This window comes from Marasmius oreades, chromosome 2 (genome assembly GCF_018924745.1).
Source record: "Marasmius oreades isolate 03SP1 chromosome 2, whole genome shotgun sequence".
In the NCBI taxonomy this organism is placed as follows: Eukaryota; Fungi; Basidiomycota; class Agaricomycetes; order Agaricales; family Marasmiaceae; genus Marasmius; species Marasmius oreades.
Window position 1 is genome coordinate 4,863,286 of NC_057324.1, and position 24,707 is coordinate 4,887,992.

Below are 24,707 nucleotides of genomic sequence, written 5' to 3' on the forward strand. Positions count from 1 at the left end.
CCTCCTACAAGTCCGCTCCCGCAAGGCCTCGTCCACCTGGCGGTAAAATTGCTTTATGCCGCGTTGGGACCTCATCCACCCCAAAGCGAAGTCTTAGTAGCGTCGACTGAGGCGGAACTGGTTCGGGAATGCCGTGGGTCAGAGGTCTAGCCTCCCCGTTATCTTATCAAGGAACCAAGTAGATAGTCCTTTTTAGAACTAGCTTTTTTTTTACTTACTTCTTTTACTCGCACGCTCGGACCCAGAGTCCGTTTATATAAACTGTCAATGCTGTACCGAATAATTAACTTTTTTCTTTCTGCCTTTCTCCCCCTTCCTCTGAGCCAAAACCGAGCCCTGAATCTCTCCACTAAATCCCGAGCAAGAGCGAACATTAACAACATATATTTGAGCAAGATACGAGAATCAGCCACTTACGCTAAGTGTCAACTTCTTTGTTCTACACGAGTTCTCTAGATACATCACGTTCCTGCGGCGTCGTGGTCTTTTACGTTGTATCGTACTTCGAATATTTCGTAGTACTCTTCTTTTTTTATCTACCGTTACTTTGTCAGCCATCCGACCGGATCGACCTCAACCGTTTACCTGTCGACTAGACATTCCTGCCGCACCGGGGGTGAGGCACTTGCATTCATATTATCTGTCTTTTGAAATTTCCCGGGTTCATTCATTAATTTTGGGTCGGATTTGAGGTAGAGTGAAACAAGAATCCGGTTGGTGAAGAAACCAAACCCTCTCCTAGTAAAAGGCTTTCGCAATATGTCGACGTACGTTGAGTGGCTGGCACTATCAGTCACGTTACTATCGATGATGGTCGACGGAGTCGACCAACAAGGGCCAAGGCATGCCAGACAATAAAGGATAACAGGATATTTTAACAGTAGAAAAAAAGTACAGTCACTGTGCGCATTATCCAATCACAACGCCTGTAGATCGTTCCATAAGAATTGACTAGTGACTCTTGACTCGGGAGCATGGACTATGTTCCTAACAACGAACTAGGAAACACCACGACTAACGGATTGTGGACCGAATACTAGTAGTCATAGTCACAAAATTGTGAGCTGACCGTGTCACAGATCTACCGATTTTGATTCCAGTCAGGGAAAGAGACCACGGCGGACGGATAGCAGGAATCACTCACATCACGCTCAGCAAGGTCACTGGTGGCATCTACGCCGGCGCTGAGATCAGTTGGTAGTGCAATTGCAAGCATCGCCACTATGCAAGATGGGGGAGGAGAGACATCGTGAGGGCATGGCGGATGGAGCAGGCCCAAAGAACTTACTGGATGCGACAACAACAAGGAAAGCTTTGAATTGCATGCTTGTCAATAATGAGGAGTATCAACGGTTGTTAGAAAAGTCTGTAGTGAGAGACGTTCGCCTATCCTCAGGCTTATATACCTCTCATTCTCATTTTCCAGAACAGAAACAAGAGCCGACCGAGTACGCCTCGTTTCCCAGCCCCGCGAGTCCCGAATCATCCACCGATTATTGAATAAACGCTACCGTGGTCTGAGTGGCCATCTTTTGATGACTTGTGAGTCGAGGGGGCTCCACTCGGTAGCGGGGGTGCCAGGATCTGCTGGGAATCAACAACTTCGGCGTACTGTTATATGCCCATCCATTCAAATCATGGCCACATGGTAGCATTTTATGCAATGATCGGTGGTTGATTCGGGACTCGCGGGACTTGGGAACAAGGCATACTCGGTCGACTCTTGTATCTGTTCTGGAAAAATGAGTGGAGAAACTCCGATCAAATCTCATGATTCGATTGTAGTCGTTGTCGTAAAGATTTGTTTAGCACCACATTACTTATTATTATTAGGAAATTTAAGAGTCCTTCATTGGACCCCGTAGGATGCCGAAGGACCCGACGTACATGTATGGCCTAACATTGGATGCCTATCCATAAGGTTTTTTTCAGATTCTAGTTCCAGATTTTCGGGGGTAATATTGTGGAGCACATCTGGAAATGGTAGTTCCAGACCATAAGCCAATTTTTCAGATTCTGCTCTAGATTTATTCCCCTTATAGTAAGTTACACGTGACACTTAGTGTCGTCGAGCAGGCTGCACTTGTAAGTAGATAGGTTGTACATACAAACAACTAAGCCCTGCTGGCCAACCCCACTAATGCAACCTTCAAATGTCGACCCATTGACCTATTACCTTGAAGACGCAGTTTGCACTGACACGACAGAAAGGACGCGCAATGAAAACTTGAGCGTTGGTGGGGTCACGGACTCACGGGTGACCGCGTAATTGGGAGGCGGACGAACATGACGACAAGGTGTGAATGTGGTGCTTTTTTATGATAAGCGCGTCGAGTTACCATTTATATCGTCTGGAATCGTGAAAACCGTCTGGAAAGGGGGGGGGGGGGTCATTTCAGATAACCAGTCTGGAACGCACCACCAAGGCTCCACAGGAGAGGCAAGCGAGCACAGCATGGACAAATGGAGTCAAGTGTTACCTATTTAGGCTACTTACGACATGAGTCTGAAACTAGAATCTGAAAAAAACCTTATGGATAGGCATCCATTATGACTTTGAGTTGAAATCGGGGTCGTATGAAGATCTTGCCTGGCTGTCACAGGCATCGGGCATCTTCCACAAACTGGGTGTCCCGCTGGATGGAGATCTCTCCAAATACAGTGAGGTTTCTCTCCATAACCATAACCTATACAATAGGTAGTAACCTCGCCGCGTAGAGCTCATCGTGCCAGGTATCGAACTGAAAGGACGAATCAATGATTCCAAAGTCGCACAACAACGCCGCCGCTACCTTTTATCCCACATCTATCTTTTTGTCCTTTCCCCACCTCTCTCCCCCTCACCATGCCATTTCTGGTCACACGATAAAGCTGGTGACACCCGTATTTCAAATAAAGAGTGCAAATACCTCGGTCTTCCTCCCAAACTCTGTGTACACATTTCTTCATCCCGTCAATATTCCTGGTCCACCGAGATGTATAAATACATCCACAGGTGGCAAGTCCTTCGGAATTTTGACCCGAAGACTACCGATTTTGCTCGTTACTTGGGACATTCGATGATATATGAAGTTGTACACCCCGAACCTGGTCGATTTGAAGAACTCGACAAAGGTACGCCCATCAATTGTTTAGCATGCTCAGTGTTGCTCAGGACAGTGTCCGACAGTGTCCGACACCATGTATAGCCGCAAAGTCAGTGGCGGACACAATTTGTGTCCCCTGTCAATGACTTTTCCACGATCATGGTCCTGCCTAGAGTGGGATCTACAACAATCTAAAACAAAGCTAAACGATGTTCGGGTAGGCGGACCGACACCGGCCCACTGCTTTCCTGTGTCCGCTGACATGGGACAACAAGGTTTGTGTCCGCCACTGACTTGTCGGTCATGCTGTCCGTGGGACACACATTCTGTCCACGGTCAAAGTGTCCGAGCAACACTGAGCATGCTCTAGGGATGTTTTCTAATAATCCTTCCTTCATTAAATTCAGAAGACGAGGATGAACTATCATTAGAGTCGTTGTTCTATGATGCAGAGCCCGATACCAAAGGTGAGTCTTGTTTTTCTTTCCCACTCCGGGTTCGGTGTTTGTCCCAAGGCTTATCAAACTCGGCAGTGGCTACGCCTCAAGACGATAAACGTTGTTGTGAGTACAATCCCCCATGTCTCTGTAAGATCGACTGATACATCGAAATAGCCACGAAGGGCTCGCTGTGGTCGCTACTCATGGCTCCGTTCTCATACGAAGCCGTCGAGGGTTCAGACATACCCGCAATGATAATGTAGTCATACTAATCGTACTCACCATTGTAATCGACTCCGTCGAAACGAGGGTTTACAAGGCTCACACGTTGAGGGCTCTTGGAGGCTTAGCATATATTCAAAGCGTTTTGCGAACCGAAAGTTCGAAGATTAAAATCACAACCTTCGTAGTGAGAACTAGTGGAAGATGGAAAACCTTATGAACACGGAATGCACGCAAGAAAGCAACGGCTGCATAGGATAGTGAGCGATGAATCTTTATTTGACGGAAATCAGTCATCGACTGAAGGTGAAGGGGGGGATTTTGATTTCAATCAATACGTATCGTCTGTTCGGCGCTTTCCAGGTTCCTTCCAGTTATTGTTCAACTGTATAATGACGTGAACCATAAGTATCACGAAGGGCCTTGAATATGGTTGTAACAGATATCACTACATTACCTCGACAGCCGTTTTCCCTTCGTGCCCTATTGAGTAGCAACTTGCTAGTCTTCTGAGACGAGTGTTAAATTTTAAACGATGGCTAAAAGAAACCTGGAAAGATAGTAAATCCTCCTCGAAAAGCCCGGTTCCTCCAGCCCCCGTGAGTCCCGAATCATCCGAGTTTGTGTTAGCTCCAACCAACTCCAACCATTGAGAGTAGTTACTGCTGAGTACCTACTCAAGTAATGGACACGTACTCAGGACGCTTAGGGATGTAAGTTACGTTTATGGAGCACTCGGACTCGGAGGTGAATGAGATGATGACCGGTAGCTCGCAAGCCTGCTGGGTAACGACTCGGCGTACTCGGTCGGCCCTTGTTTCATGAATGGGAGGCAGCACCAACTTCGGGAGACGTACTTGGAGTACATAAGGATAGGTGAGTATCTCATTTTTCATCACTACACACCCAGTTTTCTTATATCAACCGTTGAATACTCCTTTCTATCAGTGGCGGCGATGCAATTCAAAGCTCTCACTTCCCTCGTTGTTGTCGTATCTGGTGGGTTCTTTGGGCCCGCTCCATCCGAGTCCGTGCGCTGACGATATCGATGTTGGACTCCTCCTTCGTTTTGTATAGTGGCGATGGTTGCAATTGCACGACCCACTGAAACTGGTACTGCACTCGTACCGGCCACCAGTGGCGGGGTAAGTGATTCCTGCTATCCGTTCGCGTTGACTGGAATTAAAAATTATTAGATCTGCCCCTCAAAACAAATTTGTGACGATGTGCTATAAGCGGTCTTTAGTTCGGTGTTTACGATACATGAAGTGACAATGTTGTCTACATAATGGACACTCAGTAGTGTCTACTAGAGCGCTGTTTTTTTTTGTGGTGGGGGGAGGTTAATGAATATATTTATGGGTGTTATCCTTTACTAGTCGCGTTCAAAGTTGAAACAGCTACTTTGTAAGTCTGTAACTTGTAAGTCGGCCCAGCTGTAAGTGCCAAACAACTGAATAAGGTAGGTGATTAGTAAGACTGCCGCGCGACACGTTTGAGGTTTCCGTGAGCTCCCCCCTCCACTGCTTGCTGGGACTAAGTTTTGGGCTTAATTAGGACAAATCGACTAGCTTGAACTATTATGAGAAAATATAGAGAGTTTTAAACTCAAAAACGGTAGAATGAACGCCTGACGTATTGAACTGGGGTGGGCATTATTTTTTTCGAGCGAGCTGGACATCCCGTTCAAGTCCGACTGTCCGAGACCATAACAACCGCCAGGAAAGCAAGAGTTAAGGGGAAGAAAAGTGAAAGTCTGAAGTGTTCCTTCTCAATTGTCGCTATTACAGTATTCAGTCCATACACCTCGAGAGAACAGGTTTAAAAAAACCGCCGTCAGGGACAATCTATACAATAGATACTATATATGATTAATGTTGCGTGGTTGGCGTAAGGACTTTGAATATCGAGCGGCATGATCGGGCCGGATTGTAGCCGTAGATTATACTCTCTCATACTTCAAGGTCTCCTCTACTACCTTTCCCGCTCTACCCCCAATCCACCCACTCACGTCCTTCCACTCCTCACTCTCATCCCCAAACATAATCTTCACACCAGAAAGCATCGCCGCCAAAGCTAGATCTGCAAACACAGGTTTATCACCGCCCACCACGAATTTTCCCACTCCAGCGCTTTCATACGCGCTCAAGAGTTCATCGAAACTCTTCTTCCCTTTTGCCCATACCTCCTTCGTTTCTTCCTGTGAGAGCAGCTTAGGCGGCCCCATGCGCTTCTCAATTTCAGCCAAGAACTCAGGGGAGAACCATTCCAGGAATTTGGGAATAAAGGCACTCGTTAGGGCGTATCGGACCTTTGCGGTAACAGCGTCGGCAAAGACAGCTTGTAGAACCCGTGTGCCTTCAGGGACGAGCTTCGGTGTTGTTGGGTACGCTTTGTCCAGGTATTCCGCGATTAAGAGTGAATCAGAGATAGATTTCCCAGTGGAAGAGTCTTGGATGAATGGAACGGTGTATTTGGGAGAACCGTCCGGATGGGTCGTGGTTGGGGGTGCACCGATTGACTTTGCGGTCCGTTCAATCTCGCTGAAAGTGAGAAAGGAGACCTTGAACGGGAGCTTTTTGTAATTGAGCGAAAATCTAAGTCATTTCAACAGTTTGAGGTCAATACATGGAGTTTGGAGATTTGGAAGGCAAACTTACATGACCTTTCGAGTGTAGGGAGAACCACCAAGGTGTTCGGGCAATTTGGAAGGTCCTAGATCGTAGACGGTAATCATACTTAGCTTGCTCGATACTGAACATTGAGTGAGTTTGTGTTCGTCTTTTATACACTGTATTTATCGCTTCTGTCGGGATATGCTTGCTAAACACCTTTAAAAATTGGTTATCAAGATTAGTCAAAGCCCAGCGCCGTATAGAGTACATTCACCCGCCCTGTACCAGTGTACTGAACTGAGCTTCCAACGTACAGAAGCCGCAGGCGATGCGTGTGCTCATGCCGAGGGCCGGAACAAAGTATGTAGCTGAGTAAAGCGTTACCGTCCGAAGTCAAAGCGAAGTCAGTGTATACCGTATGCTTGATAATCACTATACTACGCAGTTCAAAACGGCTTGTGAAAGAAAATGGCTAGTAACTTTAACCTAATAATAACTCGCCACCTAATCGCCCACATCCCGAGCCATGGAACTTTCATGATGGTCGCATTTGTTGTGTACATAATTGCCTTCCTTTCCCGGCATTTCTCAGTTGGTCCGCTATCAAGCCGTCAAGCCGACTCTTCTAAACAGTGCCGCGATAGACGACGGCAAAAGCAGTGAGTTCTGATGTATAATACTCGCGTTACAACGACTGTACGAAGATTTACCGTCAATCATGATTTGGAGAGTGTCCGGACCATCTCGTTTGAAAGATATCCAGTAAAAAAAAAGTCAATCAACTGATTCGGATGCAGCTATCCCGTAACCCTGGTTAGAGCTATGGTTCATGAGAAATCAAAATCGAAATCCAACCTGATTTGAAGAATGGTTGATTCAACCGTAGCACCGCAGTAGATTTTAATCATCAGTCATATGTACTTTCACAATAGATTCGAGAGCCAATCACCACCTTCGGGAGAATTAGAAAGACGCGTGAAGTACTGCAAATTACAATAATCATGTATATAATTCGGGTCACGCCAAACTTGGCATCAATTGTCCCCATCGAGAGCTGTACATTACACAGTCTCCTTCCCTCCACCATTCCTAAACAGCTTCCTATCCATATCCACAATCCCAGTACTAACAAACCTAGATCCAACATCCGAAAACCCAGGATTAAATTCTATAGTCGATAAAACTCCCGGTGACGGTTTCCTTCCCCCCGCCCGGCGACTCCCATCCGAGTTGAAACTCGGGGGTAAAGAAGACATTTCAACGCTCGAATCAGACTCGGACATGCTGCAATGCATGTTCACGAGAATGATGATACAGGTTGGGTATACGCCCTATGAACCCGAGGAACAAATGTAAGCAAAGAGATGGCCGGACAGAAAGGTGAAGTGAACGTACCGAAATTTGGTCACCGATGGCGTTTAGAAAAATACAAAGGAAATTGACAAAATTTCTCTTAGGTTCCCTGCCAAAGAACAGGTTAAGTTGAGTCATCTGAAAATTGGGAAAGGCGAATTAGTCAGTTGTAAGCTTGCTGGGACGAACATGAAAAAAAAAAACTCGCACCCAAAATAAGCAATAAATAAATCCCGATTCGACAAGTATGATCAAAACCTTCTGACTTCTCGATTTACGCGCTCCAAAGTTTAATTTCATGAGCTGACGGTGTTGCCTGTCAAGAGTAGAAGAATGCAAAGTTAGACAAATGATCCAGGAAACAGAAAGAAACATACCAGGCCCTGATCGCGATGAAACTAGTCGAAACCGCATTTGTCGCTAACGAAATCCCCCAAGCTATCGGTTGGCCCCATCGGCACGCCTTTGATCCTGCAGGTATGGTACTCTGTTCATGGTAACCGTTACTCGAAAGACAATCCAACCCGATGGCAGTGAAAACTGGAAGAACATTCAGTGATCCAAGTTCATATCCCTAAGGATCCAGCTCACCAAAACACGCTAACAGCATGACAATCGGGATGTACACGAACTTCTGTAGACGGGTATTCTGGCAAAGCACCCAAGCTCTCCATATTACCACCGAATCGCCTACAAGCATCTGGGCGTAAAGGTAGAAAGTGTCGGCCTTCAAAGGTTCTAAGATAAAAGTAGATGTTTACGTACATTGATCAGAAATAACGCCTCCATGGGTAGTCCAAACCCTCTAATATCATCGTTAAACGCCAACCACCGATCTAACAATCCAAGATCTGGATATTTGAAGAAGAACCCTCGTATCGCCATGGTCAATTGAGACACGTTCATGGCCCATAATGCCGTCGATGACAGAAATAAGACCAATGTAACGACGATAATAAGGAGATTAGCACGGTTTCGAAGTTTGCTTCGGGTTCTACGCTCAAAGTAAATCAGTTTCTCTCTCAAATATCTTCCTTTCGTTTCTGAACCAAAAAGAAAAAGGACGTACAACTGCAATTTCATCGCCCACGAGAACAACACGAGGTAGATCCCCCATAACCCTGTCTCCGATACCACTCCAGCGAGATTCACGACGAAGTACGTCCCGAGTGGATCGAATATGTACGATTGTGTTTCTGCGCTCACGGGTGTGCTGTAGTCCATAGGAGGAGATTGTGGAGGGCAAATGTCAAAAGACGGAGGTCGTCCATAGGTGCGTACAGTAAATGTGACCCTGTTTATCGGTGTAGAAAAAAGATTGAATGCGATTATCGGCTTTTGTTCAGTACCGAGGCCCGCCTAGGATGGACGTTGTATCTCATGTGCCTTTCGTAACATAGCTAGTGGCGCAAGTATTATGGCTCTTGGCACTCGCTAGCCTGGTCGAAATGGAGCGCCGATACTGCTAGAATGAAGTTGGTGAATATCATCGGGAACGCAGCGTTCCTCAATAGCGCCGAAGAGAAGTTGCAGGTTCTGTCACGGCGGGGATATTACTGTCTTTCTTCCACATGTCAACATGGCGCGCCAGCTCACGACAGATGGTGCCTTTTCAATTCAAAAGGCCCAAACACAATTTCAAGCAATTGTATGGCAAGTTGCAACAGATGCTCCGTGGAGGATGGGTATCATTTGAATTTAGTAACATTAAAAAGCCACTCTCACCTTGTGTCGAAACACTCCAGACAAATAAGGGTCGAGTACGTCGAGTTCTTTGCCGCTCAAACGCTGAAGATGACCGTCAGAGTAAGAGGCTGAGCGTGTGGAAATCTCGGTGGGGGCTGTGCGTCGGCAGTGAGTATGATTACGTCATGCGTGTGACTCGTTCGAACTTCCATTCGTTCTCCCGTCAACTTCAATTTCGAGCTCTCATGCACTTGGAGACAAGTTGGCCGTAAACTCACTCTCTAGCTCATCTGTGTGGCTTTCCCATGTGGATTCTAGTATCTACCATGAAGTCAGTGGAGTACGGAAATGGTCTGGACAGCCACGTTCTCATCTTGCTTGTACTGTCCTACTTGCACTAATCTGCGACTCAACATCTCTGTAGGTTATGAATATGAACGTTCTCAGGAATGACATAACCAGAAGATCCGCTTACAGCTGAAACGCCAACACTCCAAGATCCAACCTACGTGCCAGTAGCCACCTCCTTTGCTCGCCCTAGCTTCTTGAACGATTCTTACTGCATGAACGGCTCGAGGTTATCCTTACGGCCCAGATTATCTATTCAACCTACGATCATCCACCGGCTAAAGAAGTTATATCCTGATTCCTATTTCACCACTCCACGATCGTTCCTCTACACGTGCCCAGCGCGCATCCTCCATGCTTTATGCGTCCCATTACAACTTCGACGTCGAATTGTACTACAGGGTAACTCAAAGAAACCGATTCCGGGCGGGAGGAAGGAGATCAGTAGGGGGGAGGGGAAAGGATGTTTGGAGAAGGAACTACGACCTATTTACTACCGCCATATCGACCCTCGCTGCGTTCCACCTGAAGGTTCTGCTCCTCGGCTCGGTGCCTTCAATGTCATATGCCCATTGAGCAGCTTTGCCGGAATTTTTGCGGTACTCGAGTTTGCATTCGATTGTTTCCCTTTCCCTTTTTCAAGTTCGGTTTTCGAAGGCTCCTCCTACCAACGCGAATGAGAACGAATATATCTATGTATTCTACCTTGCGAGATGACCTCACCCGATTACGGTCGTGTCCCAGTCCAGGCTCTTTCGGGCGTTTGAGCGAAGTAGAAACCGGAGGGCGAGGTATATGGCCAGATGACGTCGGATGGGATTGAGGTAACGTAGTGCGGCGTGTTGTCATCGCGCTCTTTCTTGCAGTTGCTATCGACCGATTGAGTGTCTGGTTTTGATAATTTAATCAAGATATTATTACGGGAGAGTCCAAGATGGAAAATACCTTCCCGGCAACAGATTGCCTCTGGGAAACCTCTGGGCCAGAGGGCGCATGGCGCAAGATAACGGCGTCAAGATCATGGTGAAAGAGCTGAGCGAGTGCGAAGTCCTCCTCGCTGTCTAGAGAGGGAGGAACCATTAATTGTTACACTGGAAACCCCGAAAAGTGTCTATGTGCGCACCATTTTCCAATTCCTCAAATTGACTCTCCTTCGCTCGTACAACCTTGTAGGTGAAATATCCCAAGTAAGAAGCAAAATTGGCGGTTGTCGGGTCAAACTTTCGATGGACCTGCCAGTTATGGATGTCCTTGTACATCTTAGATGGCCAGGAAAGTTTACGGGACGCATATACTTCTACATCAAATTTGATCGGAAGACCAAGGTATTCGCATGTCTTTGTTCGAATCCGTTTGCGGCCAGTTGCATCGTGAGACCAGAAATGGGCGTATGAAGAAGAGAGGACGAAGAGGTAGATTTTAGAGACACTCTGGCGCAGCTGACGCGAAGCTTCCGACTCATCGACTTGACCTGACATTTGAATATCCGGCACAATAAGTTCTGTCATCCCGGGGTTAGTCTGGATAGAAAGAATTGATAGGAAGACGCACCATATTGGGAGAGGTCCCCACCCAACGGAATTCCATGTTTGTGGAAGACACTTGAAGCTTGGGACAGCCAGGCAGCCTCGTCTTCCGAAGGTCGTGATACTACTTGGACATAGAGATATTTTGAGTCTTTGACGAGGGTGAACCTGTCATAATATCAGTTGTTGATGACCTGCTGGGTTGCGTTTCGGACATTGCCTCACCGTATCTTTCCATCTGCCATCATCACTCTGGAATCAAGGCATTTCCGATTGTGGGCGCTTCTCCAAAGTAGACGTCCTACTGCAATTGGGCGGTTTGTTAAGGCTGGGAGGATAAGTGACCGATTGGTCTTCATATCCGTAAGATTAAGCACCGGACTGGGAAGTTTCCATGTGAGTGCCGATAAAACTCTCTTGTCGAATTCCTTGTCTAACGGAAGCCGGGAAAGGTAACGAAACACAACATCTTCCTGTAAACAGTTGATGGTTGATGGGGTTTCGTCGTTAGTCAATGAGGGAAGAAAATTCATCAAATTTCCCGGACACTTGGGCCCTTCCATTCCGCGGATTAATTTCCCATGCTTTGGATCGATCCACAGGTTGTGTTCGCTGCATCCCCAGCCCCTCTGTATGAGAGTTTATTGTTATCATGCACACAAACCCATCACTTCACACTTACTGAAAGGGCATTGAGGTAAGCTTTCCCGAGTGGATGAATCAGTTCCCACCTCCCGCTGCCGAGAGGAACAAGCTCTGTACCAATCTGTTCACTAAAGTCGGAAAGCGAAAGCTTACTGACTACAGCACGCACCGTCGAAGAATATCAGCATGGGGATGTGTGATTGGTTGATTCCGAACAGCTGCATCTTCAGAGCGTCCCTGTCGGTACTTCAGCAACTCGTCGTTGATATCCCAGTCAGTCGACCCACCGGGCTTGCGAGTGCTTCCGGAAATCTTCCTCCCAAATCTAAAGTATGGTTGTAGGTCGCCATTCACGGAAGGCATAGCTCCACGCACCTCTGTGGCTCTCTCACCACTATATGAGACCACCGTAAACTTCCCCCGTTTACCTTCAATCTTAGCAGTAGAAATCTTTCTCTCCGCGTGAAGCCTGGCTCCTTCCAACCCCCAATCATGTTGTGTCCACTGCACACAATCTTCGCGGTAAATATCCTCGATGCTGCGTATATTTCCAAGCTTGATATAATTGAACTAAACATTGAAATTAAACGACCGGTACATCTCTCAAACTTGATATGCCTACCTCCTCGTAAATCGTACGATCTTTTTTGTCTTTGATAACAGTGGTGTAATTATTGATTATTTGATCCCCATCTATGTTGTTAAAAGTGGCACTGTGAATCGACACGTGAGACGCCCCTTGAAGAACTTGCATTGCACACTTGGTGAGGGAACCGGAAGCAGTTAGAGGGAAACGAGAACAGGAAGGTGATGGAGAGAAGGAGAAAGGGAGTAGGCTATCACCTGAGGTTTGATATTATCTATCCCGGAATGGCAAGGCCGTGCCGCACCCGGCCAACATGACTCTGTTCTCGCCACGCGGTGGGCAATTTATCGAATAGGGAGAAAATCATGCAGACCCATCAGTCAGAAAGTACCTGTCAAAATGGGAATGCTCAAACGTTCAACGGCCCAAATCTATCATTCTCGCGTAAGAGTCATGAACCATGTCTGATTAATTTGATTCATGTCAATGAAAGTTACGCCTGCGAAAACCCCAGTTAAGTAACCTATAAATATCACATAGAAAGGACCGCACTTGCTTTCGAACCTCACTGAACACACGGGGCACGTCAAAAGTAGTTATGCCCCTGTAGTTCGAGGAGACAAAATGAAACTTTTAGATGGAACCGAAAACACGGCATGAGCCGGGCGCTAAAACGAACTGTGCCGGAGCCCGGCAACCCTGCTACTCTGCCGACCGTTCCGGCGGTCACGGTGGATGAAATCACCTTTCAGTCGAGTCATTGATGCCGTTGCAACGTCGATGGCCGGTGATAGTTATTCTGAATACGACCACTCAAGTCAGTTCGAAGTAGTACACAATGATGACGTCTATGCTAATGAGGTAGAGTAATATTTATAGCAGCTCTTCACCTTTGTAAGCCGACCAGTTTTTCCTATCGCCCACAGGCCCAAAAGCAGCAACCAAAGTCAAGTGTATATACTCCAACTCCAAATTCGCCTCGTTCCCATAAGAAATAAACGGCGACTGATATCCTGCCTTACTCTCACTCAAACCCTTAATCCAAGCTATTGCTTTCGAACGGTCACCACCTTCCTCTCGATGATATTCCCAATCAGGTTCGCCGTTGTAAAGATGGATAAGCGTTCCCCCTTCTTCTCTCAGAAGAAGAGCGATCGGCGATTCCTCTATTTGACCATAACTTGATAAATCGATAGCGTGATTGAGTAAGACCTGATTCCCAAAAACGCTCTGGATGGACAGACCGAGGCCAAGGTCTTCACATGCTGAGCGTATAACGGCATCTTCGCCTTTGAGGACCTGGAGAATCCCATTGAGACTTCCTCCGCTTCCAGGATTAACAGCGTAAGAGTGGGATAGCGCCAATCCAAGTAGGCCACCTTTAGGAAGGAACTGAGGATTGTCAAGTAGAGCAGAAATCGTGTCTCTCAATTTGAAGTTCGTGTGTGGTGCAAGAAGGGAATCAGGAACTTGAGCGGTCGATTTGGAGAAGTAGAGGTTGTAGGTTAACGTAATGCGATGACCAGAGGTGACGGGCAATACTTCGTGTTCGACGTCGGAGAAGAAGGCAATGTACGCGATGGTGTCGTTGGGAGAAGGAGAGTTGGATAGAACGGTGCCAGAGTCAAAGTTGTGCTCTTTGTCGTCGTGACGAAGAACAAGTTGGCCACCGGTGTGAGGGGTTGGAAAGACTATGACCAGGGAGCCAAACATGCGTTCGCCTCGAGGAGTATCCTTGTGTACACGAAAGAAGCATCCTGTATCTATGAATTCAAGAAGATGGCAAGGGTTAGCATAGAACCAACACGCGAAGGAGTTGTAGCTTACCGTAAACGTTCAGCTTGTACAACTCGGCGTCAACCTTCCTGTCTAAATCCTCTCCCTTCAAGAGATGGAATAGAATGCCGGGTAAAAGGCGAATGACATTCGAGTCGAGTTTGGAGGAGAACCGCTCGACGTCCATTTTCCCCGCTTTTCGATAGGATTCGTCCAACAACTCTTCTTTGGCACGTCCGAAGGTGGCTCTATCGCAGCACATGGATAGTTTGTTGAGGTCATCAACCTTGGCGGCCGGTGTTAATTTCAGGAGTCTATACGAAGAAGAGGTTGGAACGGTTCTTAACAGCAAACGAGGTTGGCTTACTGGGGTTGCGGGAGACTGGATTTATCAAGATAGTATAGGTCGAGAGTATCAGGAGGAACCTGGATTGTGCCAGAGACCCATGGATCAGAGTTACCCACTGCGGCTTGTACGCTCTTGATTTGCTGTTCGACGTCGGACATGAAGGTTATGAATGGATGGACCACGCTGAAGAGGGCTTTTTATAACACAAGGCTTTCGGGATTTCCCTTTGGGTAATTCGGTGCCGTTGATGCCGTTGAGACCAAAATCAAATTGCACAAAATCATTCTTTAAAACCGAGTCATCTTCGACCCTGCATCGATATACAAGCGAGGATCAGGAGAATGTTCTGAAATGAAACGAAACGAGGCTGATTTGTGGAGGGAAAAAGGGTCTTTTCGAAATCTTCTCCGAGTCATCTTTGACCCTGTATTAATATCCGATGAAACGAGGCAAAAGGCGTGGCCCGTGGCGTCGAGTCAGAGACTGACGAACCGGAATGAGAAGGCCTCAGAATACTACGTTTAAGCAGAACGTAAAAAGAAAGGGGTCTCGCACGGGCCTAGTATGGATTTCTTCCCTGGACTTATCATTCCCAAATGGAGGGAGGGAAAAGGGCGTGAAAGCCAGAATTAAGGGAGATGAAACGAGAGTGAAAAATTAAATTAAAAACGCGCGCCATGGAGGATTAGATCCACTAGTAAGTAGTCCGAAGAGAGAAGAACAAGGGAGAATGGAAAGATGACTTACGTCACTGAAGCATACTAACACGTGAGGCTAGATACCTTGAATCGGCAGCACTTAGAACTGGAGCATCCATACGCCCATCGTCTACAGTCCGAGCAACTCGCGGTGGGGTACAAACAGGAAAGGCAGAGCGGTTGTCTTGGAGTGCCAGCTCGAGGACGTTCCGTGGCGACGTAGTCCCAGGATGGTTACGAGTAAAAAATTTTCAGGATGGCAGGTTCAAGTTGTCGTGCTTGTAGATGTTGTTTCTTGATGGACCTTCGGACGCTGGTTTTGTTGTCAGGGAGCACACAATGGGATTTTTCGTGAATGGGGTTGAAGCTTGATCCCATTCGATACCTGGGGGTCGGGGTTCTGAGTCCTAGGGTCAACAGGAAGGTTATCCAGCTGGAATCAGCGATGAGAACAGTGGCAATGCACCAAGTTGATCCAGTATTCGCTCTATATACCACTTCGTTCCTGGAAGCCATATTGGTTCTATCCTGCTAGAGCTTGAGCATGCCAGTGAACGATGGGGATTGAAGAAAAAAACGTTGCTGTGGCCAAACATGGCCAAATTGAGTTGTCATGCGGTGTGTTTTGCTTCCGAGTTGAGCAATCTAATTTCACCTTGCAAGTTTGTTCAGTTATAGAATCTCCGCGACAGTTATTCACCCCGAACTCATATAAAGTAATTTTTTGACCTTTTGAGGTCAAGTCATTCGCCATCGCGTGATCTTCATGATGAGCGGGCGTGTATCATCGGGCACAAGACGCCTTAAGAGGCTTTAGTAACTAACAAGGATTGTAGCGAAGTCATATACTATATATCTTATTTCTATAGTAATTCATTATGAGGATAAGACCGATATCGGAAGCTTTCTACCTGCAAACTTTAACTCATACTTTCCCAACGCCCTCACTCCTTCCTCCAACTCCTCGAAGACACTCGATATTCCCGAGTCATAGCAGCCGCATCCGCAGGGGGTATCAAACCCTGGGTAGTCCAAGCGTAATTCGGCAAGTTGGGTATACTGTACCCGACTTTCAGCCATAGCAAGTATGTTCCTCTTGAATGCCGCCACTTCAGAGGTCGGTTTACATTTAAAACAAGGAAGGGCGTTGTAAGAAATGGATAGGGTAGATAGTTTGGGAACCATTGTGCCCATTATGCTATCTGGGGAAACGATCAACGGAATGAGGAGGGCATCTAAACTGTTCAGTTGTGGGTTAGACAATCCTTGTTGTCGAGCTTTCAAGGAAGTCAACGACGACATTGCCGTTAGCACTCCGGGAAGATCCGCGATGTGGTTGAGGGAAGATTTGTGGTTTTGGATCTCCCCGAAAAGTAATTTCAGCTTCCGTAAACCCGACACCGACCGGTAAAAGGCTGTAGGAACTTGAAAATCGGAACCTCTTGCCAGTGTAACGGGGGGAATAAAAACAGATGAGTCTGATATTTCGATTTCGAGGGAGGAGAGGTTGGGGAGATCGAAGTGTTTGAAAAGAAAGGTGAGGTCTTGTCGGAAGTCCGTAATTTGGATCTGTAGGTTTTGGAGGGACGAGATCTCTTTTGGACTGTCCGGGAAAACAATGCCATTCATGTATAGGTTACCAGCGAACCGGAACGGTGCGCTCAGGGATTGGAGAGCCGAACAAAGAGGAAGAATTTGGAGAACGAGGGATTGTAGAGTGACCTTGTTTGTGATTTCCAAAGACACCAGGCGAGCCAAAGGAAACCTGATAACATTCGGTGACTCATCGATATGTGAAATCTTCAAATGATTAAGGAGGGGTGCTTTTATTAGGGACAAATAAGGGATTCCTGTCTCCAATGATTCTAATGCAGGAAACGATAGACATATTCTTTCACACGACATGAATCCGCAGCAAGAACGGTCGAAAATAAAGCGTTTGCATCGGGGGAGAGCATGAGCTGCGAGAAATTTTATGCTTTGAATAGCATTATCTCTGTTGTCGGGGTGTAGATGTTGCAGGGGGTATGTGGAGGATATGTGGATAGTCAAAGGGGAGTTGCCAGACTTGGATAGAAGATAATCGAGTGCGGGGGAAAGGTCTAGGGTGAAATGTCCAGCTATCCGGATCGACGACCAGAGTTTTGGGATTCCGGTGACGATAGAATGCCAGTGAGCGCACACGCTAAGTAGAGTGTAAGGGCGAGCGTTGACCCCTATATGATTCTCTTTCTTGTAAGTGTAGTAGCCCTTAGAGTTGTCAGGCTCGGCGGTTCCCGGAATGTCCCTCTCATCGCTATAAAGCGAGATGAGGTACTGGTCTCCTGAAAAACAAAATAATGAGAAGATTTCCCGCCACAACTCGACAGGTACACGGCGGATTGGAGAGAGAACTGCTTCACGCAGCCTGATACGTTCCGCACACCCTCTTTCCATTCTCCCGGAGTCTTCGAGAATTTGTGGAATTTGATCAAATTTGGCGTAATCATCTTCGAGACCTTGTGATTGGTGTTTGATTTCGTCCTCGGTTGGGACATAGTCTGAGCGTAGGAGTTGTTCGTCGATTGGGAAGGGTTGTGTTGGGCTGCCTTCGAGGGGCATTGCACCTCTAGAGCTGTGGTATATTGTACCCGGCATAGTGGGTGAAACGTAGGGTGTTTGCGATAGTGGCAATAGAGGATGTGGGGATTTTTAAGTACACAAAAATTAGGGGCATTCCTGAAAGTCTCACGGTATTTTCAGCCGATGCTATTCACAAACAAGTGTAAAGTCCCTCTTTTTTCCCCTCCGCAATGTCCTAATCTGTAGGACTATGGATGGCGTTTTCCTCGAAGCTCAACTCTACAGATAACTAAAATACATGATTAATACCTCTATCTCACCGCTCTCGTTTTTGATAACACGCTCCCAGGGATTGTTATTCCCAAATTTGGCGAAACGGTTGAGTTGGCAAATCACCTGCCTCTGGAGTCGGATCGTGTCAACCCAGCAACTTGGGTGTTCCAAAACGGCGTCGAGGTTCCCAAAACTCGATGTTCGCGTTGACGGTTTCGGCGGGAATGAAGAAGAATCCATGTTCCTTGAAGACTGGGATCTTTCCCTGCAAAAGAAAAGTGGAGATTGGAAGGTCAAATGCTTAGTCGACAGCTAGATCGCACCTTGACCTCCGTCTCAGACACCCATTCGGAAAACTCTTCTATCGCATCCTGGTACGTTTTACGTGCTCTTTTCTCCATATCAACGTCCATCACAGAGCATGACTTGACAGGTTTGGCTGTTTGTCGTTCGGGTCCTGAATAAAACGCGTCTTGCCAAAAGACAAAAACTCGATTTTCAAAATCAAATAGGAATCAAGGACATCTACCTAGAAATCCGTAACGCTTTTGCTCTATCACCTCTGTTCCTTCGAGAAACCGAAAGAGAAGATTCGAGCAAGTGCATGTATGAGAGCAGATCCATAAACGAAGTTGAGTGGGAACGGACATGGACAGATCTCCTGCAGATCTCTCCGAAGCTGGTGGCAAACGGCCGGTGTTCTTTTTCTTTACTCTACATAATTTAGTCCGAAAAAAGCCGAAAATCCTTTTGTCACTGGTAACACGTTGTGACGAAGGCAACCCCAACATTTCCCAACTCTTAGCTGTTACTTAACCGTCGGATTTCGTTCAAAGACGGGTCAGTTGATTCAACGTTGGCTTTGACGAGGTTGCCAAAGAGCCTTGTTATGGTCATACAGGTTTGTTACATCCCGGCGATTCCCCACGCTACAGCTGTTGAGCTCGGTGACAGTGTGTGCCACTTAGCTGCCTCTCGTTTGACGATGCTAACCTTTTGCGTTTCTCGGGGAAATGACTCCGAGGAGGCATGACGAAGATAAACTGATGATGGCGCAGGAAGTAGTCACTGGCTGGCCCCGAGAATCTCACAACAGAAATTCTCTGGCGACCTAGCACCTTATCAAGGTCGAAGACGAGCCACATCGTCGACTTAGATCCTACTTTTCCACACCAACGCAAAGAACTTAGGCTGTGCGGTACCGGCAGGGCTGTTCATCTACGGCCATTTCGGTTTGATCAAGAAACCACCAAAATCATCCAATCAACCACAAATCCGATCCTTTGGCCTACGGTAGGCCAAAGGATCGGATTTGTGGTTGGTAGGCCGCCTACCAACCTCTTATCCACTATCCGACATCCCGCGAAGCTTCTCCGTTCCTACGCATCGGCAACTTACCCAATTTAGTGGTGAGCTTTCTCGGCTTTTAAGGGCTTTTCGGGGCTTTTCAGCCGGTTTGACCAGCTCGCAAGTTCAGCAGTCCACCAGCTTGTCTGTACATCGCAGCTATACTCCATAAAATAGATTTAAAACAACTTGTCTAAAGTCTAAAATATGTTATTTGCTCACCAAGGACCCCCAGCAGCGGAGGTTATCTCAAAAATGTATGTTGACCAGAAAATCTTGGCGGACGGACCCGAGCAAAATGGAGCTGGTCGGGAATCAGACATGACTGGTGGCTGGCGACTTGTTGGCTTGTACAAGCCCCAAAAAGCCGTAAAAAGTCCCCACCACCAAATTGGTAAGTTCCTGATGCGCTTCGATCAACGAATCGGAGAACCAACACTGGAAGACGCTGATTTACCGATGATTGTCAGTATGAAGTGGCAATGAATGGTTTACGACAAAGTCTTGCGTTTACAGGTAAATAATTGTCACGGTTCACCGCATCAGGAACTTACCAATTTGGTGGTGGGGACTTTTTACGGCTTTTTGGGGCTTGTACAAGCCAACAAGTCGCCAGCCACCAGTCATGTCTGATTCCCGACCAGCTCCATTTTGCTCGGGTCCGTCCGCCAAGATTTTCTGGTCAACATACATTTTTGAGATAACCTCCGCTGCTGGGGGTCCTTGGTGAGCAAATAACATATTTTAGACTTTAGACAAGTTGTTTTAAATCTATTTTATGGAGTATAGCTGCGATGTACAGACAAGCTGGTGGACTGCTGAACTTGCGAGCTGGTCAAACCGGCTGAAAAGCCCTGAAAAGCCCTTAAAAGCCGAGAAAGCTCACCACTAAATTGGGTAAGTTGCCGATGCGGCACCGCCCATTGTCGTCGATGGAGACCGCCTGGTGTTGGAGCCTAGAAGAATCATGGAAGAAATATACAATCGCCTAGGCTTGGACGCGTCAAAAATATCCTTGGAGTGGAATCCGATACGAGATGTGAAATGGCCTAATGATCGAGTACGAATTGGGATGGAAAAGGTGTTTGGGTCGACTCAGTGTTGCACGGGTAGGGTCGGAGACGCGACCCTACCCCTGGGGTCGGGGGTAAGGTAGGGGTCGGGTCAGCCACCAGCCTTGGGGTCGGCCGATTTTTTGGGGGTCGGCGATGATGGCGTAATTCTTTTTTTGTCCGTACATACCCCCCCAAAAATCTGTGCAGGATCTCCTGTTCATAGACCGGGACATCTTTGATTGGGAAAAGGAATGTGAGGAACCAAAAAGTGCGTGGGTTAGGACATTATGGATGCATGAGGTGGTTGGAAAGCGTACTATAGACGACGAGCTGAAGGCTTACAACGACAACACTGCAGAGACTGCTCACAGCAATGATAGCGCCAACTCAGACAACATAGAAATACTTTCTTGAATTATTCTTACTTACTCCTACATGTCACGATAGCTGTAGATGATACCAGATTTTTCTACACGACTTTTGGTGCCGACCCCTCCAGCTGGTGGGGTCGGGAGGGGTCGGGCATTTTCAAAAATCTTCCCGACCCCCGACCCAGGGTCTGACCCGGGGTCGGTGCAACACTGGGTCGACTGGGGTAATTCCGAATCCTGTGAGTTCACTCTTCACGTTGAAAAAGTCATCAAGTTGTTCACGTCGCAGGGATTTGTACAACTAGGACGCGAGCAAATTGGTCGATATAGTCGTTGAGAAAGTTGAATGGACTCGGAAGTGGGGAGCACAGATAGCTGGAGAAATGGTCGAGTGATGGTTCGAGTTTGAGCGCTTGAGCGACCGAGCGAGCGTCATCGCTTTTTGCCGGCGGCATATAATTTCCAGCACGTGCCAGATAGCGGCAAAAAGAAACCAACGGATAGTGCAAATGTGTTACCCACAGCGTCAAACCCATAAGTAGTGAAGAGATGGGATCATTTTTGAGCTCTTGATGAGCCAGACGACGGCTGGCGGCTATCCAACATGACAAATTTGAATCTACTATGTACATATGTAGTACTTATTGCAAGTTCACCAGATTTCCGCCTCATGGAGGTTAGCTTCGAAACACGTAAATTGTGTGCCATGTTTTACTTCTGACAGCTTGTCATATATGCCAATCAGCTTCGTCGGTCGACGACACCAGTAATAGGGCCTAAAACGGCCAGAAAGCCGGAGGATATCGGGGCTACGAGAATCTGAGTTTCGGACTTCAGACAGAGCTACTACTACAACTGAATTGAATCGTTGATGAACTAAGTCCTTTGTCTTTCACTGTGCAGGAGTCTTACTGTTTCCAATCTTCCAGCCGCAAAAGCAGCAAAGTTCCATGATTACATAACCGGTGCCACCCCGGACGGCCGGATCAGTGACAGGCGGCGCTCTTTGGCGCTCTACAGGACTTTGATCATTCAGGTTGAACAGGCTTTTCCTCAACTCCCATCATCTTCCTTTTTCCGCCGTGGCTTGTCCTGCACCCTCCTTTCAGTACTTCCTTTCCCTTTGGCACAATGGCTTTCGCTGGCGCATCTAGGTTTTCGATTGAAGGCGGCGCGCACAATTATGTTTACGGAGTTCAAAATATAACCAATATCAACCAGATCGTTCAGCAGCGAGAGGAAGAATATACGGAATACGACGAGGTGCTACTCTCGGGGAGAAAGACGAATTGAATATTAACAAAAGTTCTCAGTACAACGAAATAAAGTGTGGTAACCTCTACATGTTGAAAGAAATACATATGGGAGATTACCCCAGTCGTTATGACCATGATCAGCGAGAGTGGGTACAGGACCGGGCAGAAAGGATAGTTTGTACGGCGACGATTCACCCCAACCAAGATTCAAAGTTTACCGTCGTCTCATATAGTGGACATGACGCAAAAAAGGTACGTCGCAGCCTGTTATCACTTTCCGTTCAATTAATGATATTTACAAGGCATGGACAAGAGATTTCAGACAGTTTTCACAAGTCCAGTAAATTGAACCCCTAGTGTTACTGACGAGTCGCTGAATCGAATGACAGACGGCCTGCAAAAAATATACAGCTCTTTGGGATAAACCGGTCGCACGTCCCGATGTTGATATTTTACAATGGTGCGAGAAACCTATTGCATTTTTCTCTCAGGACGTTCTGGCTGACAGGTGGATATAGAGCTCATGCCCGTGGGGAATATCTGGGATGAGCTTCACGCGCTAGGGCGACATTATGTCTGCGCATTGGCAGTAAGTGTCACATTTAAACTTATGAGTCGATGAGTTTGTTAAAGCGCGATACGTACATAGAGGGACTTAGAGTGTTCTACTGATATGTTGTGGATTGATTCCCAACGAGGAAGTTTAATTCGGGGAATGGAAGGGCCGGAGTGTGATACAGAGGACCTCAGACCCGTATATGTCAGGACCCCGTCGTCAAGTGTCGAGCTTCTCCAAGGGGATGTTTACTGGCGCTACCTCTCCCAGTTACCGTTGGATAAGGAATTTGACAGAATGGTCCTCTGTGCACTTGAAGAGATGTCTGGACACTGGGAGTCTGCAGCGAATTACAAGTCTGAATTCTCAATTGTCATTTCAGCTTCAACATTATCTACAATTGCAGCTGGAAGCGTAACCTGGAAAGTCTTTGGAGGATGCCTTTCCCATGGAGTTGTGATGCCAAATGGAACACAAAGGTAAGTGGTCAAGAACACACTACATGATCAGTTACTGACCTATTCCTAGATTTAGCCTCAACGGTGACTCCAACAACCTATGGTTCGGTTTAGAAACCAACTCGCGGAAGAACGACGAGGCCTGGCTGTCGCAAGCGTCAAGTGTCTTTCACCAACTTGGAATCTCGTTGGACCAAAAAGCTGATCTCTACGACTACAGTGAGTTCTTTTGCAATCGAAACCTACCCAGACTGAGCTGGTCTTCAGAGTCTATTTTTCCAGATGTTCAGTTGTTCGGAAACATTGACGAATCTGATACTTTCCGTAAACAACGTAGCGGTGTTCCCGCCATTTACATCTTTCTCCTCTGCTTTGATCTCTCTTCTTCACCCCTCCACTACTGGTCATACGATAAAACTGGGAAAACATGCATTTCGGACAAGACATGCCAACACCTTGGTCTTCCCAATACCAACATCACTCAGTCCGTCAAGATATCACAACAATGTTGTTGGTCCACGGAGACGTACAAGAACATCCACAAATGGCAAGTTGATAGAGGTTTTGATCCAACAACCGCCAAATTTGCTTGTTACCTCGGATATCCTATTTTCGAAGCTCTACACCCGGAACCCAGTCAATTTGAAGAACTCGACAAAGGTGCGCTCGCACACGTCTTTGCACATTCCAGACACTTACTAGTTATGTTTCTCTCTTCCTCAAACCAGAAAATGAGGGTGACTCCCCGCCGGACCCATCATCCCATAGTACTGAGCCTATACAAGGTCGGGCGCGTCTCAATTCAATTATCATCTTCTTTTTATAGTTTTTCGCTTCAGGATCATCGACCAGTATACAGCCTGCTGAAGGGGCGAACAGAAATTTACGCAACGGGGTAAGTAACGGTATTTCCGTTGCGGAATGTTACGTACCGTTACTTACCTTGTTACTTACCCGTTACTTACTTCCACCTGGTGGCTGTGTTACCTGTTGCTTACTTTATGCCACTGTGTGCGCTGATATCGAGATGGTGCATACTAAAATCACGTATTGTCTTGGATCGTGAAAGTGAGGTAAAGGTACATATACTTTGCATGTTCAAATGGCCAGTGCCAGTCCTAGGGCTACAGGAAAATTCGCCGCAACACGCAACAGTATCCCCCCACATCAATGGTGGCTGTGTCAACGGCAATGGTGCCGTATGCATTTCAGCACCGCTCGTCGTTTGTATATATATATTTATCTACCTGTGTACAAGCACCTCCAATGCGCGATCTGAAGTTCATAGCATTTGTCCCGGACAGTAATTGCATGATTATGATTGAATTTGAATTTTGACAGACACAAAATACTTTCGAGGGCATTCTTAAGAGTCCGATAATGCTGGTTGGAACTAGTACCCCTACTACATCTTCTCACCCATTACTTACTATTACTTACCTGTTACTTAGTTTTTCTTTCCCGTTACTTACTGTTTCTTACCATTTACTTACCTTTTC

The 24,707-nt window shown here is 46.9% G+C and overlaps 7 protein-coding genes across 8 annotated transcripts; 1 reads left to right on the top strand and 6 right to left on the bottom strand.

The window, feature by feature from the left end:
• Window positions 1-5,690: 5,690 nt before the first annotated feature.
• Window positions 5,691-6,485, bottom strand: E1B28_005287 (uncharacterized protein; the record flags this gene model as incomplete). The annotated part of the gene is made up of 2 exons (XM_043149840.1): window positions 5,691-6,345; window positions 6,409-6,485. The coding sequence occupies 2 exons, from the start codon at window positions 6,483-6,485 to the stop codon at window positions 5,691-5,693; spliced, it is 732 nt and encodes a 243-aa protein (XP_043014448.1).
• Window positions 6,486-7,338: 853 nt separating this feature from the next.
• Window positions 7,339-9,530, bottom strand: E1B28_005288 (uncharacterized protein). The gene is made up of 8 exons (XM_043149841.1): window positions 9,442-9,530; window positions 8,786-9,386; window positions 8,482-8,710; window positions 8,308-8,416; window positions 8,094-8,256; window positions 7,927-8,032; window positions 7,759-7,854; window positions 7,339-7,694 (listed from the first exon to the last, which is right to left on the bottom strand). The coding sequence occupies exons 2-8, from the start codon at window positions 8,938-8,940 to the stop codon at window positions 7,425-7,427; spliced, it is 1,128 nt and encodes a 375-aa protein (XP_043014449.1). The 5' UTR covers window positions 8,941-9,386; window positions 9,442-9,530; the 3' UTR covers window positions 7,339-7,424.
• Window positions 9,531-9,612: 82 nt separating this feature from the next.
• On the bottom strand, window positions 9,613-12,742 carry E1B28_005289 (uncharacterized protein). Of its 2 annotated transcripts, XM_043149842.1 has the most exons (12): window positions 12,544-12,742; window positions 12,297-12,491; window positions 12,209-12,246; window positions 12,091-12,158; window positions 11,959-12,032; window positions 11,502-11,905; window positions 11,302-11,444; window positions 10,874-11,251; window positions 10,696-10,811; window positions 10,474-10,638; window positions 9,878-10,414; window positions 9,613-9,820 (listed from the first exon to the last, which is right to left on the bottom strand). In XM_043149842.1, the coding sequence occupies exons 1-11, from the start codon at window positions 12,673-12,675 to the stop codon at window positions 10,244-10,246; spliced, it is 1,884 nt and encodes a 627-aa protein (XP_043014450.1). In that variant the 5' UTR covers window positions 12,676-12,742; the 3' UTR covers window positions 9,613-9,820; window positions 9,878-10,243. The 2 variants fall into 2 exon arrangements, with proteins under 2 accessions (XP_043014450.1, XP_043014451.1); XM_043149843.1 differs by having other exon boundaries at window positions 9,878-10,638.
• A 546-nt stretch (window positions 12,743-13,288) lies between these two features.
• Window positions 13,289-14,799, bottom strand: E1B28_005290 (uncharacterized protein). The gene is made up of 3 exons (XM_043149844.1): window positions 14,651-14,799; window positions 14,335-14,597; window positions 13,289-14,270 (listed from the first exon to the last, which is right to left on the bottom strand). Exons 1-3 carry the CDS (start codon window positions 14,788-14,790, stop codon window positions 13,381-13,383), a joined length of 1,293 nt encoding a protein of 430 aa, XP_043014452.1. The 5' UTR covers window positions 14,791-14,799; the 3' UTR covers window positions 13,289-13,380.
• A 1,407-nt stretch (window positions 14,800-16,206) lies between these two features.
• E1B28_005291 (uncharacterized protein) lies at window positions 16,207-17,967 on the bottom strand (the record flags this gene model as incomplete). The annotated part of the gene is made up of 1 exon (XM_043149845.1): window positions 16,207-17,967. The coding sequence occupies one exon, from the start codon at window positions 17,965-17,967 to the stop codon at window positions 16,207-16,209; it is 1,761 nt and encodes a 586-aa protein (XP_043014453.1).
• A 343-nt stretch (window positions 17,968-18,310) lies between these two features.
• On the bottom strand, window positions 18,311-18,578 carry E1B28_005292 (uncharacterized protein; the record flags this gene model as incomplete). Its single annotated transcript, XM_043149846.1, has 2 exons — window positions 18,311-18,430; window positions 18,489-18,578. The coding sequence occupies 2 exons, from the start codon at window positions 18,576-18,578 to the stop codon at window positions 18,311-18,313; spliced, it is 210 nt and encodes a 69-aa protein (XP_043014454.1).
• A 4,289-nt stretch (window positions 18,579-22,867) lies between these two features.
• On the top strand, window positions 22,868-24,034 carry E1B28_005293 (uncharacterized protein; the record flags this gene model as incomplete). Its single annotated transcript, XM_043149847.1, has 4 exons — window positions 22,868-23,229; window positions 23,279-23,427; window positions 23,476-23,868; window positions 23,937-24,034. The coding sequence occupies 4 exons, from the start codon at window positions 22,868-22,870 to the stop codon at window positions 24,032-24,034; spliced, it is 1,002 nt and encodes a 333-aa protein (XP_043014455.1).
• Window positions 24,035-24,707: the final 673 nt, after the last annotated feature.

Excerpts from the sequence above, each read along its gene's own strand:
- E1B28_005289 (XM_043149842.1), bottom strand. The coding sequence starts at position 12,675 with ATGCAAGTTCTTCAAGGGGCGTCTCACGTGTCGATTCACAGTGCCACT. Across the intron at positions 12,247-12,296 it reads GTGGTGAGAGAGCCACAGAG|ATTTGGGAGGAAGATTTCCG; the intron begins GTGCGTGGAGCT and ends ACCATACTTTAG. Across the intron at positions 12,033-12,090 it reads CATGCTGATATTCTTCGACG|AGCTTGTTCCTCTCGGCAGC; the intron begins GTGCGTGCTGTA and ends AGATTGGTACAG.
- E1B28_005290 (XM_043149844.1), bottom strand. The coding sequence starts at position 14,790 with ATGTCCGACGTCGAACAGCAAATCAAGAGCGTACAAGCCGCAGTGGGT. Across the intron at positions 14,598-14,650 it reads TCCAGTCTCCCGCAACCCCA|ACTCCTGAAATTAACACCGG; the intron begins GTAAGCCAACCT and ends TTCTTCGTATAG. Across the intron at positions 14,271-14,334 it reads GTACAAGCTGAACGTTTACG|ATACAGGATGCTTCTTTCGT; the intron begins GTAAGCTACAAC and ends TTGAATTCATAG.
- E1B28_005288 (XM_043149841.1), bottom strand. The coding sequence starts at position 8,940 with ATGGACTACAGCACACCCGTGAGCGCAGAAACACAATCGTACATATTC. Across the intron at positions 8,711-8,785 it reads TGGGCGATGAAATTGCAGTT|AACCCGAAGCAAACTTCGAA; the intron begins GTACGTCCTTTT and ends CTTTGAGCGTAG. Across the intron at positions 7,695-7,758 it reads CCATCGGTGACCAAATTTCG|GGCGTATACCCAACCTGTAT; the intron begins GTACGTTCACTT and ends TCGGGTTCATAG.